Source organism: Meles meles, chromosome 8 (genome assembly GCF_922984935.1).
Source record: "Meles meles chromosome 8, mMelMel3.1 paternal haplotype, whole genome shotgun sequence".
In the NCBI taxonomy this organism is placed as follows: domain Eukaryota; kingdom Metazoa; phylum Chordata; class Mammalia; order Carnivora; family Mustelidae; genus Meles; species Meles meles.
The window spans coordinates 703,618-716,742 of NC_060073.1; the positions used below are offsets into that span (position 1 = coordinate 703,618).

Consider the following 13,125-nt stretch of genomic DNA (forward strand, 5'->3'; position numbering starts at 1 on the left):
TTTTAAGATTTTATTTATTTATTAGAATGAGAGATAGCTCATGAGCATCAGGCAGAGGGAGAAGCAGGCTCCCCGCTGAGCAGAGGCCCAATGAGGGACTCGATCCCAGGACCCTGAGATCATGACCTGAGCCGAAGGCAGAGGCTTAAGTGATGGAGCCCCCCCCAGGCGCCCTGTAGATGAACATTTTTATTGTTAACTTCTGAATTGCCCTTTGCAAACATTGCTTGTTGTTGTAGCCTTTACATTTTAAACTAAGTGGTTTCTGTATAAGATATAATTTTGTTAGTTTTAAGTGATTTTCTCTCAACTAAACATCTTTCATACACCAAAGTATGAGCGGCACAGCTGCGGCAGGGCCGTCCCTTGAGCTGGGGTGGCCTGGCCTCCCTGTGGACCCCACTTCTTGCTGCCTCACCCCTGCTACTGGCGGCTGTCCTGCGTCCTGGCTCTGACATTGTCTGTGGGTGTGGCTGCAGGTTCCTGGCCCCGGCGCCCCAGCCCTGGGTGGCTGCTCCTTGGGGTTCCTGCCGGCGCCGCCCGCTGCGCTTGCTCTGCTCTCTGGCGGCTGGGCTTGCGATGCCCCAGAGGTGCTGGACGTTCAGGGGTCATTTATGATGTTCTGATGTTTTACTGCTTTCTTACTCCTTTTTTGTCTTCTATTTCTCTTTTATGGTTTGATCAGAACTTTAAAATAGTTTCCTTCTCTTTTTTAATTGGTTTTGGTAACATTTTCTCTGTATTTTTTGGGAATGAAGGTGGAGAAAAAGATCTTTTGCCCCGTCTTTCATACTTTTATATTACGTGTTTTGTCTGTGTCTCTGAGATTTTATTTTCTCTCGATTTGTGTGCTCTGTAATGCAGCGAAAATGTCGGGCATCTTATTTGCTTTTAAACACACGCGGAGGGGCGCCTGGGTGGTTCAGTGGGTTGGGCTTCTGCCTTCAGCTCCAGTCATGATCTCAGGGTCCTGGGATCGAGTCCTGCATCTGCTCAGCGGGGAGCCTGCTTCCCTCTCTCTCTCTCTGTGCCTGCCTCTCTGTCTACGTGTGATCTCTCTCTCTCTGTCAAATAAATAAATAAAATATAAAAAAATCCCACAAAAACACATGGGGAGTTACCCTAGCTGCCAAAGCCTCTCATTTTAAGTAGCTCCACAGTTGGACCAGGAACTCCGGCCAGCCGTCTCCCCTCGCTGTGAGGCAGTGCTGCCGGAGGGAAGGTGCGGGGCCCGGCCTGACGGTGCTCTGTCTCGCCCAGAAGACCCTGCAGTGCGAGGTCGCCTGACCGAGTGCCTGGAGACGGTTCTGAACAAAGCTCAGGAACCGCCAAAGTCAAAAAAAGTGCAGCATTCCAACGCCAAGAACGCCGTGCTCTTCGAGGCGATCAGCCTGATCATTCACCACGATAGGTGGGTCAGGGTCCTTGTGCTCTCCTTTCCCTGGCCTTGACCCGTGGGGAGGACGCACCCCTCTTGAGCACGTGGGGGTGCTCTTTCTCGTTGATGTCAGGCCTGCTGCATGTCACTGAGTGCTCACCTCTTTCCCGACGTGGACGCATCGCCTCTGCCCTCCTCAGACAGGTGTGGGCTCCCCGTGTGGCCCTTTCTTTGTTCCCCTCCAGCACCTTGTACTCTCTCTGGCCTCCGAGCTTGTGCCCTGTTCGCTGTGGTCCTGCCTTTCCCTGAGGGCCTCTCCTGTTCCTCCTGGGCACTCCGGTCCTGCCCGGCTTCTCCCGTAACCTTACAGGAAGGATGAGTGTGGGTGGCTGGTAGCGTTCGTGTGACACAGAGCCGCACTCAGTGTTGGTCTGGGGCCCTTCTGGGAGTGGCGGGACAGCCGTGTGCGCCGGCGCAGCCCTGGGATGGCGGCCGCGCAGTGGTTTGCTTCCTTGCCTCGTCTCCTCAGCTGCTGGAGTCCTGTGGGCTGACTGTGGCCTTGCGAATGGTGTCTCGTTTTAGAGTTCGCGTTAGCATGATGGTGTGGCTGCTGGGCAGGGCTGTGCGAGGTGCCACCCGGGTCCCCACAGCTATGGAGGGCTGCACCCCGCCCCAGGGGGCGCTCAGGAGGTGTGGCGGACCCTTTCCCAGCCATCTTCCACTTCAGCACTTCTGGACAGATGTAGTTTCTAGGGACAGAAAGTCCTACTGAGAATCCTACATCGGCAGGGCTGGGAACGGTTGAAAACCGAAGCTTTGATTCTAGAGGAAGCCCTTTGGTCTCAGTTATTGAAGATACTTAGCGAGCGACAGTATCATGAGGGCGAGGTCGAGATTAAGTAGCCGCGCAGCTAGACTCCTTGGGAAGCGAGCGGTACTGGGGCCTTGCCGACTGCACGCCTCTGTGTCTGTGTGCGTGGCTCTCGGCAGTCTGCTTATGGGCAAGGCCTCTGTTCAGCCATTCGCCAGGGCTTGCTGCCTCTGGCTGAGATGAGCTCTCTGGCCCCTTGGCGAGAGCCTGAGCATTCCGTCTCTGAGCTTGGCACAGAGGCTTAGGGGACGCTCGGCTCGGGATGGTGCCGTTCTGTCACTAGTACTTAGGAGCTGGTGGAATTCTGCATGTGAGGTGGTAGCGAACAGAGCAGATGCAAAACTGGCCTCAGCCTTTAAGTTCAAGGCTTTCGTTGCGGGGGGCCCTAAGGTTTCCCTTCACAGCGTGCTGACCGTGAACACCACCTGCCGTGCTGACCTGCGGGTGGCCCTGTCTGTGGGGTGTGTGCTGAAGAACCCCTGCCCACCCGCTTCTGCTGTCCGTGCAGTGAGCCGAACCTGCTCGTGCGCGCCTGTAACCAGCTGGGCCAGTTCCTGCAGCACCGGGAGACCAACCTGCGCTACCTGGCGCTGGAGAGCATGTGCACGCTGGCCAGCTCCGAGTTCTCCCACGAGGCGGTCAAGACGCACATCGAGACGGTCATCAATGCTCTGAAGGCAAGTGTCCTGTCCCCCGGGGCCGGCATGCCGGGCCTTGTTCTCTCCCTGCCGGTGGGGTCAGCTTGGAGCATGCGGTACGGAGCATTCTGTTCCGCACAGAGCCGAGTCACGGTAGATGTTTGAATCAATGCAGACTGTTCTTTTTGAAAGAGAAAGAGAAAATATTTTGTCCTTGTCTCTGAGAAGACTCACCCTTTGCAAAAGAAAATTCACCTTTCTTAAGGAATTTAAGTTTCGGAGTTGGAAGAGCCAAGTTGAGGCTGCCTGCTCCCGTTACCTGCTGTTACTCTGCGGGCCGGCTGCCCTCGGGGGGACAGCACGGCGTCCCCAGCGTTACTGGTGCTGGCGAGGTGCACCAGAGAGCAAAAGGCAGGGGGGCCGCTGCAGAGCCCCTCGTTCTGCCCAGACTTAAGTCAGACTTAAGAACTGTCTGACTCTGTCCCTTTGTGTTTTCGCATGTTTGGGCTGTGTTTTGAGCAAGAGGCCACGCAAGGGCTGGCAGCGCAGCTCTTTGGTTCTGGAGGCTGCTGGCCCTGGTTTCACTGCCAGGAGTCAGAAAGACCTGCCCTCGCCTTTGCCTGTTGCTTGGTGCATCAGCCGTGCTTCCCAGCCTGTCCGTGCCGAGGAGCCGCTGGGGTCTCACTGCACTGGGGGGCTGGCGGAGCAGGTCTGGGGAGAGGCCCGAGAGCGGGACTGTGATGAGCTCCCTGGTGGTGCCGGTTGGCGGCCACGCAGTAGAGGGGCCTCTCAGCCGCCCCAGGGATGCGCCTTGATTCCAGCCAGTCCAGGGCTGCTGGGCCCACGTGTACGAGCGAGGCTGTCTGCGGGAGCGCAGTGTGTCGGGGTCCCTGGGTCTGGGTGCGCTGCAGGGAGAGCTGGCAGTGCACGCTGGGACGGAGGAGGGGCCTGGCCACCCTGCCCACGGTCGGCTTGAGCGGTTTTTCATGCTGTGCCTCACGCCCCCAGACGGAGCGGGACGTGAGTGTGCGACAGCGGGCCGTGGACCTCCTCTACGCCATGTGTGACCGCAGCAACGCGCAGCAGATCGTGGCTGAGATGCTGAGCTACCTGGAGACGGCCGACTACTCCATCCGAGAAGAGATTGTGAGTCCGACCGCGGCCGTGCCTCCAGCCGGGTCTGCCTCTCCCTAGCACGCGCGGCTCTGCTCTGACGCTGTCCTGAAATTTCCTCGGTTCTGGGGAGGGACGCCTTCACCTTAGCTTCCTGTCCGCGTTCTCAGCGGAGCCTTTCAGTCTTTCGGGAGTGACTTTAAACAACCTGTGCGAACAGGGACCCTCACAGTGAGATACTTTTGCAACTCAGGTGAGCACGAGCTCAGATTCCTGTGGGCCAAGGTCTGCAGGTTTGAGCCGTGGAGCTCCTGCTTGCGCGCGGGGCGCCTGCTCTCTGCTCCGTTGAGCACAGCCACCGGTTCCCGCCTGGCGGCCTTCGCTTCCGGCCGCCGGTTGTTGGCGAAGTGGCCGCACACACCGACACCTTGTCAGGGTCCCGCACATGCCGACCCCGGGAGAGGCTGACGGCGATGCAGAATTGGGGTGCTCCAGGTTCCAGGTAGCCCGTGGCCAGCATACGGGGGCCCGAGTGTGTGTTGTGATTCAGAGAGCTCAGTGGAGTCTGTGTGGAGAGGTCCTTGGCCACGCTTCTGGGTACGAGTGTCCCTGCGTGCAGTCGGACACTCAGGCTTCCAGCCCATCCCTTCGGGAATGGCTGTGGCCCCCGTGGCCAGGCTGGGGCAGCTGCTGGCTCTTGAGTGCTGAGTGGCATGCTTTGGTGAGGAGCAGGGCTGCCCTGGAGAGGAAGGTCAAGGAAGGCTCCTGGTGCTGAACGGATGCCCACCCAGGAAAGAGCGCTTGGTCACGGCAGGGGAGCCAGGAGGCGGGGAGGAAGATCCAAGAACAGACATGCAGGGGAGCGTGCGGTGGGTGGGGTCAGGTTTGGAGGGCGGTCAGGCAGCAGGGCTGAGGCTGGACGCCTGTGCAGGTGGCGCTCGCTCGCTGGCTCTGGGGACCGTAGTCGGGGACAGGCTCTCCTCGCAGCCGGGTGTGTTCTGAGCCGAGACAGTAAGGGCGTGTTCTTCCAGTTTTTAAGGTCTTGAATGTTAGCCGGCGCCGTGTTGGCTCTTACTCCCTTTCAAACGACGAGTGACGTTTCTCAGTCCGCTTTAGTCGAATGAGGAGTAGGACCGACCTCCGTTTGCAGGTCAGTGCTCTGTCCGTGCGCCTGCGCAGCTTGGCGTGTCTGAGGATGTGCCCTGGGGTTGTGCTGGCTGCTGGGCTTCCACACCTGGGTGTGCCGGCTGCCCTGCTCACGGGGGCCCCCGCCTTTGTGTGCAGCGGGATGACGGGTCCTAGGCAGGACAGTGGGCCTGCTTGTAGTGTGGCTGAGGACTGGTGGAGGCAGGGCTCAGGACCCCGGCGGGGGCCGGCAGGGGCAGTGAATATGCTGGCCTGTGTCGAGATGGTGGGGGCGGCCCTGAGTGCTCAGCATCAGGGGCGAGCTCTGGGCAGCGACACAGTGAGTTTTGGAGCAGTGTGCCGGGACCACTGTGGACCGCCGGGCGCCGGAGGGTGGGCAGAGCATGTGGCTGGTGCTTCGGGCTCTGGCAGGGGCTCTGGAACGCAGTCAGGAGGCTGACGGAGTGGGGGTGGGGTGGGCTGTGAGGACAGGCAGCGGCTTGAAGAGCGGCTGGTGCCGTTCAGGGGCCTTGGCGCCCCAAGAAGGTGACTGGGGGAGGGGGCGAGGTCTGCTTTTGGGCAGCTCGGTGCTGTTGCCCCGGGGCAGTGCGTGGGGCCCGTGGAGCCCTCTAGGACACATGGCGTGAGCGAGTAGGTGCGGCCTCCTACGAATAAGAGAGGGGACGGTGTTGGGAAAGACTGGCCAGAATAGGAGGAGACCCAGTGGGCCCTGGCGCTCCCGGGATGGGGCTGCTGGGAGGAGGCCCCACGCCAGGGTTGCCTGGGCTACAGCCGGACGGCAGTGCAGGGCATGGCTTGCTCTGCCCTCCTGCAGCCGGGACCCGACCCTGCTGTGCTTTCCTAGATCCTTCTCGACTAGGAAACTAGCCGTGACCCTCCTAGACCTTCCGAGTCTATTCCTGGAGGGTGGTCTGGCTTTCCCCAGTTAAGCCACCAGTCTTAACCTTCTGGGCTCCCCTGAGAACTCGGTGGAAGCTTCTTGCACACCCAAGCTTTGGCACGTGCGTAGGTCCTTCTGAAGCCCTGGAGTTGACGTGGGGCAGCACGCCGCGGGGCCCAGAGCACGAGCCCTGAGCAGCCGCCCCCTGCAGGTGCTGAAGGTGGCCATCTTGGCGGAGAAGTATGCCGTGGACTACACGTGGTATGTGGACACCATCCTGAACCTGATCCGGATTGCCGGTGACTATGTGAGCGAGGAGGTGTGGTACCGCGTCATTCAGATTGTCATCAACCGGGACGACGTGCAGGGCTATGCCGCCAAGACGGTGTTCGAGGTATGGCCCGCATGCCTTTCTCTGGGTAAAGCGTGGGGTTCCGGGGGGTGTCACGGGGCACCATGTGTCTCCTGCCGGCTGTTCTGGGAGGTCCCAGCTCGTGCTGTGGACGCCTCCTTTGCTGGAGCTCGTCTCTGGTGTGCTGGGCCTCCGTGGTGTGGTTCTCGGGGTCCGTTGACGAGGGGCGTGGGCCCCCAGGAGGATGGGGGTGCGCACCTGTTCCCCCCACCCCCGGCCGGCGCCCAAGTGGAGCACAGGCCCGTTCCAGCGCCTGTCTCTGCCTCGGGGACTCCCCTGCTGAGGACATAGCTGCAGAAACGGGAAGGGAAGGAAGGGTGCATTGGAAAGCCGGGACGGCCTCCTGGAAGCTCTGCCGGGAGCTTGCACCTGCGTTGGGAAGTGACCTGCGTCTTGTTCGTGTCACTGTCACTACCGCCGCCCTGCCAGCAGATGCGTCCCCGCCCGTTGACCTGGGCGGGCGGGGGCCGCCTGTGCGTCGGGCTCATTGGGCTCCTGGTCCTACAGGCTCTTCAGGCCCCGGCGTGCCATGAGAACCTGGTCAAAGTGGGGGGCTACATCCTGGGGGAGTTCGGAAACTTGATAGCCGGCGACCCAAGATCCAGGTGAGAGAGCCCCTGGGACTCGGGCGGGTACTGTGTGGTGGCGCCGGCCCCTGGGCCTCCCGCGGAGTGAAGGCTGGCGAGGGTCCTCACCTGCTCGTTGGCACAGCCAGAGCCGGAGCGCTTCCGCTGCGGGTGGCCGTTTCCGTCTCCTCTCGGGCTGTGCCGACGGGGTTTCTAGTTGACCGGAGGGGAGCTTTGCGCTTCGTCGGGAGCTGGAGGTGCCCGCCCGACCGCGCACTCTTCTGCATTACTGGGGTGGTTCTGGCTTAGTGTGGGTCCTTTTCCCAGAGCTGCTCCACGCCCGCCCTGAGGGTGAGAGGCATGGGTGCTGGGGGGTGCGTACGAGGCGTGGGAGATGAGGGTGACGCGCCCCCCACTCCGCTTGTGCTCGGTCTGCCCGCCGCAGTCCCCTGACCCAGTGCCCTGTGTGCCCCCTGCGACCCCCGACCCAGTGCCCCGTGTGTCCCCTGCGACCCCTGACCCAGTGCCCGTGTGCCCCCCGCAGCCCCTTGATCCAGTTCAACCTGCTTCACTCCAAGTTCCACCTGTGCAGCGTCCCCACCAGGGCGCTGCTCTTGTCCACCTACATCAAGTTCGTGAACCTCTTCCCGGAGGTGAAGTCCACCATCCAGGACGTGCTGCGCAGCGACAGCCAGCTGAAGAACGCGGACGTGGAGCTGCAGCAGCGGGCGGTGGAGTACCTGAGGCTCAGCACGGTCGCCAGCACCGACATCCTGGTAGGCCCTGGCGGCCCTGTGCCCCTGCCGCGCCGTCACGCGTCTCGGGCTTGGAAGCCACGGGGCTCGGAGCCGTGGCGACCCGGGACTTCTTTCTCCAGGCCACCGTCCTGGAGGAGATGCCGCCGTTTCCGGAGCGCGAGTCTTCCATCCTGGCCAAGCTCAAGAAGAAGAAGGGCCCGAACACAGTGACGGACCTGGAGGAGGCCAAGCGGGAGAGGAGCGCGGATGTCAACGGGGGCCCCGAGCCTGCCCCAGCCAGCGCCGTGGTGGGTGCCCTCCTACTGGGCGGGCTGGTCCCCGAGCGTCAGGACCGGCAGAGCACTGGCCTGTTCGAGAATTCTGTGTTCACAGGACCGGCAGAGCACTGGCCTGTTCGAGAATTCTGTGTTCAGTGTGACAGCGTGTGCCAAGAATGAGGCAGTGCGGCCAAGCGTAGGTCTTCACCTCTCTTTCGCTTGTGACCTCCAAAAGCTGTTTTGCCTCGGACACCTGTGCCCCGTCTTCTAGGACATCTTTCCAGATCGCTGTCTTCAGTGCAGAGTCCACTCCCGGTTCCTCTCTCCTGTCTTTGGCTCAGACGACACGGTTGCTTACTTCTGCGGGACTGCCCCGTGTAGGAGGCCTGTAGCCTGTTGCCTTCTCCTGTAGCAGACCGAACCCAGCTCATGCTGTTCTTAGAGGTTTTCAGCAGTGGCTTGGGTCAGAATCAGTTGCTTTTTTCTGTGTGACGTGGTGAGAACATTCACGTGTGAATGAAAACGCAGCTCTTGGTGTTTGTCAGGTGGGAGACGTAGTTAGGGAGTTGTATCTGCTTCTTGTCTTTTCCTGACCGGAGTATGCGTTTCCGTGAGAGCGTGCACACCAGCCCTGCCACGTAGCGGCCTCCTGGGCGCTGGGACCGGTTCCCCAGGACTGGGGGCTCTCTGCTTGGCCATCGCGGAGGGGGTCCCGAAGAGCTTTGTTTCCTGTCTGGGTTCTTGGTCCCTGACGTGAGTGATGCTACTAGTGGGGCAGGTGGCTTTTGTGAGGAGGAGCGTCAGAGAGGATGTGTGCCCCTGTAGACAGACCAGGGCCTTTGCTCGTCAGGAGCGTGCTTATGGCTGAGCCCTGCTTCTCCTTGGTGGGGTCTGCTCGTGTGGCCCCATCGACCGTGCGTCTGGCCCTCGAGCCGAGATCGCCCAGCCTGCCGTGAGCTCTGGATTCAGTCCTCCTTCTCCCCTGACTCGAGGTCCCTGCTGCGACAGGGGTCACTTGAGCCCTGACGCTCTCTCCCAGGAGGTGCCCTCCTTAGTCTGAACTTGCCGGTGTGTTCGCTCGTGACGCCTGCTCTGTGGTTTCTGGCAGCCGAATGTCGCGCGCTGGTTTCTCAGCGAAGGCTAGATCCACGCTTTTTCTCTGGGTGGTCGTCATCCCTCTGTCCCCGAGGAATTTAACAGGGTGGCTTCTCCAAGCTCTATGCCTCTGCGCCTGTCCCCTGGGCACAGAGCGGACCCGAGTCTTGAAGGCCTTGACTGGCTCCCCCCACCCCAGTACGCAGACGCTTGTTTGTGAGGAGGACCCGAAGGCCACCGTAGTGCCGGCTGCTGTTGGTAGCTGGCGTGGGGAGCGGCCCGACTCTGGAGGCCGTGGTCTGCGGGCGCGCGCGCGGACCACGTTCGTGCCCCACCAGATGGAGTCTGCCCATGGTGCTGGGTGGGAGGCTCCTCTGCCAGCGGCATCGTCCAGAGCCGGACACACGTGACGCAGCATGGGGCCGTCTCCCAGGAGCAGCAGGGCTGGCCTCTCCGTGCCTCGTGGCGCAGCCCGCACCCTCTGCTCCAGCAGCCCCAGCGCCAGCCGGTCGCGCAGACGTGAGCGCAGGAGGTGGGCTTTAACATCTGTTCTCACCGTGGTCAGTGGTGTCTCCTTATTTGGTTCTTGACTTTTCTGGAAGGGCATGTGTGTACCAGGTTGTGGGCCACACCTGGTTTGCCCGGCTGTGTCCAGGCTGTGGCACTTGGGAATCTGTTGGCTCCCTTTCTGATTCTGGATGGGAGCGGTGAGCCCCACTTTGAGAAGGCAGGTGGGGTAAGATTTTACAGGTTGTTGTTACGGTACGTTCTCAGGGATGGGGAGCGGTAGCCTCTCTTCCAGGTTCGCTCGGCAAGTGTTTTCTGTTCAGGCTGTGAGCTTTCTGCTCGACTGTGAGTGGTGCCCGGCAAGTGCTTGGTGAGTAGATGTTTGTGGTTGTGAGCTGAGAGCTGGCAGTGTTGTGGATAGCGTCACGTTCACGGGAGTGGTGATCTGTTCTCAGTGCTCAGGTGTCTGGGGATCTGATTAGAGACCCCTCCAAAGGGGACAGGAGAAGCAGGACAGGAAAGGGGGAAAGGTCCCTCTGGGCTGAAAGTCTCCTCTAGTCTTCCTTCCCACCTCGGAGGGGAGGCCCTGCCTCAGAATGGCATCGAGATGTCTGGATTTTACATGGAGAACGGTGTGTTTACCTGTGGTGTGGTGCTGGTCAGACCATCTAACTCGCGGCCACAGACAGGGCTGGAAGCATGTTCTCTTTGCAACAGGCTGCTCTCCGTGCGTCCACCTTCTGTGGGCCTGGGGCCTTGGCTCCCAGTTGCTCGTCTGTGCATGGTGAGCGCATGCGGCGAGCGTCTCTTGGTGGCACCGGGGCCATCGCTGGTGGATGTTTGGAGACTGCCTGGTGCTCCCGGGGCTTTCTGGCTCAGCGGAGCTTGGAGCCGACATGCAGTCTGTAGGCGTGTGGGATTCTTCCTGCTCTTTGGATTCCCGCTCTTGCTGCTGTCAGGGTGAGGAGAGGGGCCTTGTGCCGATGGGCGTCGGGCAGGCTCCCCGGGGACCGTCTCCCTGAGTCCTGGAAGGAGGAGGTGGCCGCGGAGAGGCAATGGGTCTCAGCACGCCGGCCTTTGAGCAGACCTGCCCCAGGGATCTGGGGCAGGAGCGGTTGCTCAGGGAGGTCCTCCCAACAGAACAGCCTTGCTTTCGTCTGTTGTAATTTTGGGGGGCATATTTGACTTAATTGGACAAAATATTTTCTTTTTTCTTTTTAAAAATGTTCAAATTGTTTTGAGAGATAGTGTGCCTTTGCGTGCTTGGTGGGGATTGGGGACAGGCAGAGGGAGAGAGGGAGTCTCAGTCAGGGTTCTTGCGCAGCACAGAGCCCGACGTGGGACTTGGTCTCACAGCCCTGAGCCAAGATGAAGAGTCAGACATTTAACTGACTGAGCCACCCAGGCGCCCCTGGACAAAAGATTTTCTTTAAGAAACATTTGGGGCGGGGCGCCTGGGTGGCTCAGTGGTTTAAGCCGCTGCCTTCGGCTCAGGTCATGATCTCAGGGTCCTGGGATCGAGTCCCGCATCGGGCTCTCTGCTTGGCAGGGAGCCTGCTTCCCTCTCACTCTCTCTGCCTGCCTCTCTGCCTACTTGTGATCTCTCTCTGTAGAATAAATAAATAAAATCTTAAAAAAAAAAAAAAAAAAAAAGAAACATTTGGGGCTCCTGCGTGGCCCAGTCAGTTAAATGTCTGACTTCGGCTCAGGTCATGATATCGGGATCCTTGGATTGATCCCGTGTCGGGCTCTCTGCTCAGCGGCGAGTCTGCTTCTCCCTCTCCAACCCACTTTGTGGTCCCACCCACCTTGCGCAAATAAATAAAACCTTAAAAATCAAACAAAAAACATTTGAATCAGGGAATCTGGGTGCTTCAGTTGGGTGAGCGTCTGACTCTTGGTTTTGGCTTGGGTCATGATCTCAGGGTCCTGGGATTGAGCTCCATGTTGGGCTCCGTCCTTGGCATGGAGTCTTTTTGGGACTCTCTATCCCTGTTCCTCTCTCTCTTTCAAATAAAGAAAGAAATCTTAAAGCGAACAAACATTTGAACCATTATTCAGGATCAGTGGTAAAGATCTTGCAGTAGGTGGCTGGGGGGGGGGGTACGTGCTGGGCAGGCGCTCGGCCCCCTCGGCTCACGGGGTAGTCGTGTTCCTGGAGGGGTCGGCGTGTGCTGACGCCCAGTAAACGCGAGTGTGGCGGTGTACGGTGGCGTCAGGACCTAGTCCGGGCATCCCGGACTGACTCGTGCCTTCACAGACGTGCCGTGGGGAGCTCAAAAGTCGTTCCAGAAGCGTCCTCAAGGCCAAGCGGCCCGCCCCGGGGGTGACGAGAGCCCGCTCGCCGCCCGGAGTGCGGGGCCAGATGTTCGCATCAGCTGGGGGATTGTGGGGTGCCGGTCCCCCGTGGGTTTGCTTTGTCTTCTGCTTAGGATCAGAAAGCAGTTAAAAAAAAGTGTGTCCTGTGGGTTTTTTAATCTGTCTTTTCCTCTGTGACTCAGTAGGACTTACACACGGGTAGACTGAGCGTGCGCTGGCCGCTTACGGACCCGGCTCACAGCTCGCTCCCCCTTTGGAAGGGGGACCCTGGCGCGTGAGGCCTCAGTTCTTTCTGGCCTCCTTTGTGGCAAAAGTGTTTTCAGAACTTTTTCCCCGTTCAGGTAATCTTCATGATAAAAGGTTGCTCTTTCTCTGGTTGTGTGAGATTGTGACTGACCCTCCAGCTGGGGGCTGCGGGCTTGACCCTGGGGTACAGTCCCCGCTCCCGTGCCGCACGCCGGCCCTGTGCAGCCTGGCAGGAGCCGTGGGCCTGGGGCGCAGGCGCTTGTGCCTGCTTGGCCTTGGCGTGCCTGAAGGTTCCCCACTGACCCTCTCCTTCCCTATTTTCCAGTCCACGCCTTCCCCGTCGGCAGACCTCTTGGGTCTGGGGGCCGCACCCCCTGCCCCCGCAGGCCCCCCCCCCTCCTCGGGCGGGCTGCTCGTGGACGTGTTCTCAGACTCACCCTCCGCGGCGGCGCCGCTGGCTCCCGGCTCCGAAGACAACTTCGCCAGGTAGTTGGTCTCTCGTGTCCTCAAGACTGGGACTCTCGGCCGCTGGCCCCTGCCCGGGGCCCACAGTCTGCACCTGCTGCTGGCAGCGGGCCTCGGTCCTTCCTGCCCGGAGCGTGCCGGCGGGTTTGCTCTGGAACTGGCCCCATGCTCGTGGAGCGTCGGTTCTCCCTGGAGAAAGGCGGTTCTGTTTCTCCAGAAGAGGAGCAGGCAGAGCTGCTCCCTGTCACCGGCCGCGCCGCTCTGAGCCCCGACGCCCGCCCGTCTGCATGCGTGCCTGGCGGGTGCCCAGCCTGCCCTTTGTGTTAACACGCACTCTTGAGCGTGCCCTCCTGCTTTCTCCCTGTCTGTCCGGGGCCCTGCCACCCTCCCCCGCCAGCCCCGTCTTCCCTGCTTCCCCTGCTGCCTCACTGGGACAGCCCGCCCCCACTGTGCACGGAGCCCTGCTTGCCATGG

At 60.6% G+C, this 13,125-nt stretch overlaps 1 protein-coding gene across 5 annotated transcripts in view; it reads left to right on the top strand.

Annotated features, from left to right (window-relative positions):
- The window catches only part of AP2A2 (adaptor related protein complex 2 subunit alpha 2), an 82,037-nt gene that overhangs the window by 61,938 nt on the left and 6,974 nt on the right, over positions 1-13,125 (top strand). For 2 of the 5 annotated variants that reach the window (XM_046016335.1, XM_046016339.1), the window contains exons 8-16: positions 1,261-1,411; positions 2,758-2,926; positions 3,896-4,033; positions 6,238-6,420; positions 6,946-7,043; positions 7,549-7,780; positions 7,882-8,091; positions 8,135-8,215; positions 12,512-12,672. In XM_046016335.1, coding sequence (XP_045872291.1) covers positions 1,261-1,411; positions 2,758-2,926; positions 3,896-4,033; positions 6,238-6,420; positions 6,946-7,043; positions 7,549-7,780; positions 7,882-8,091; positions 8,135-8,215; positions 12,512-12,672 — 1,423 coding nt within the window. The remainder of the gene's footprint in view (positions 1-1,260; positions 1,412-2,757; positions 2,927-3,895; positions 4,034-6,237; positions 6,421-6,945; positions 7,044-7,548; positions 7,781-7,881; positions 8,092-8,134; positions 8,216-12,511; positions 12,673-13,125) is intronic. The other 3 variants (XM_046016336.1, XM_046016337.1, XM_046016338.1) reach the window with 3 other exon arrangements.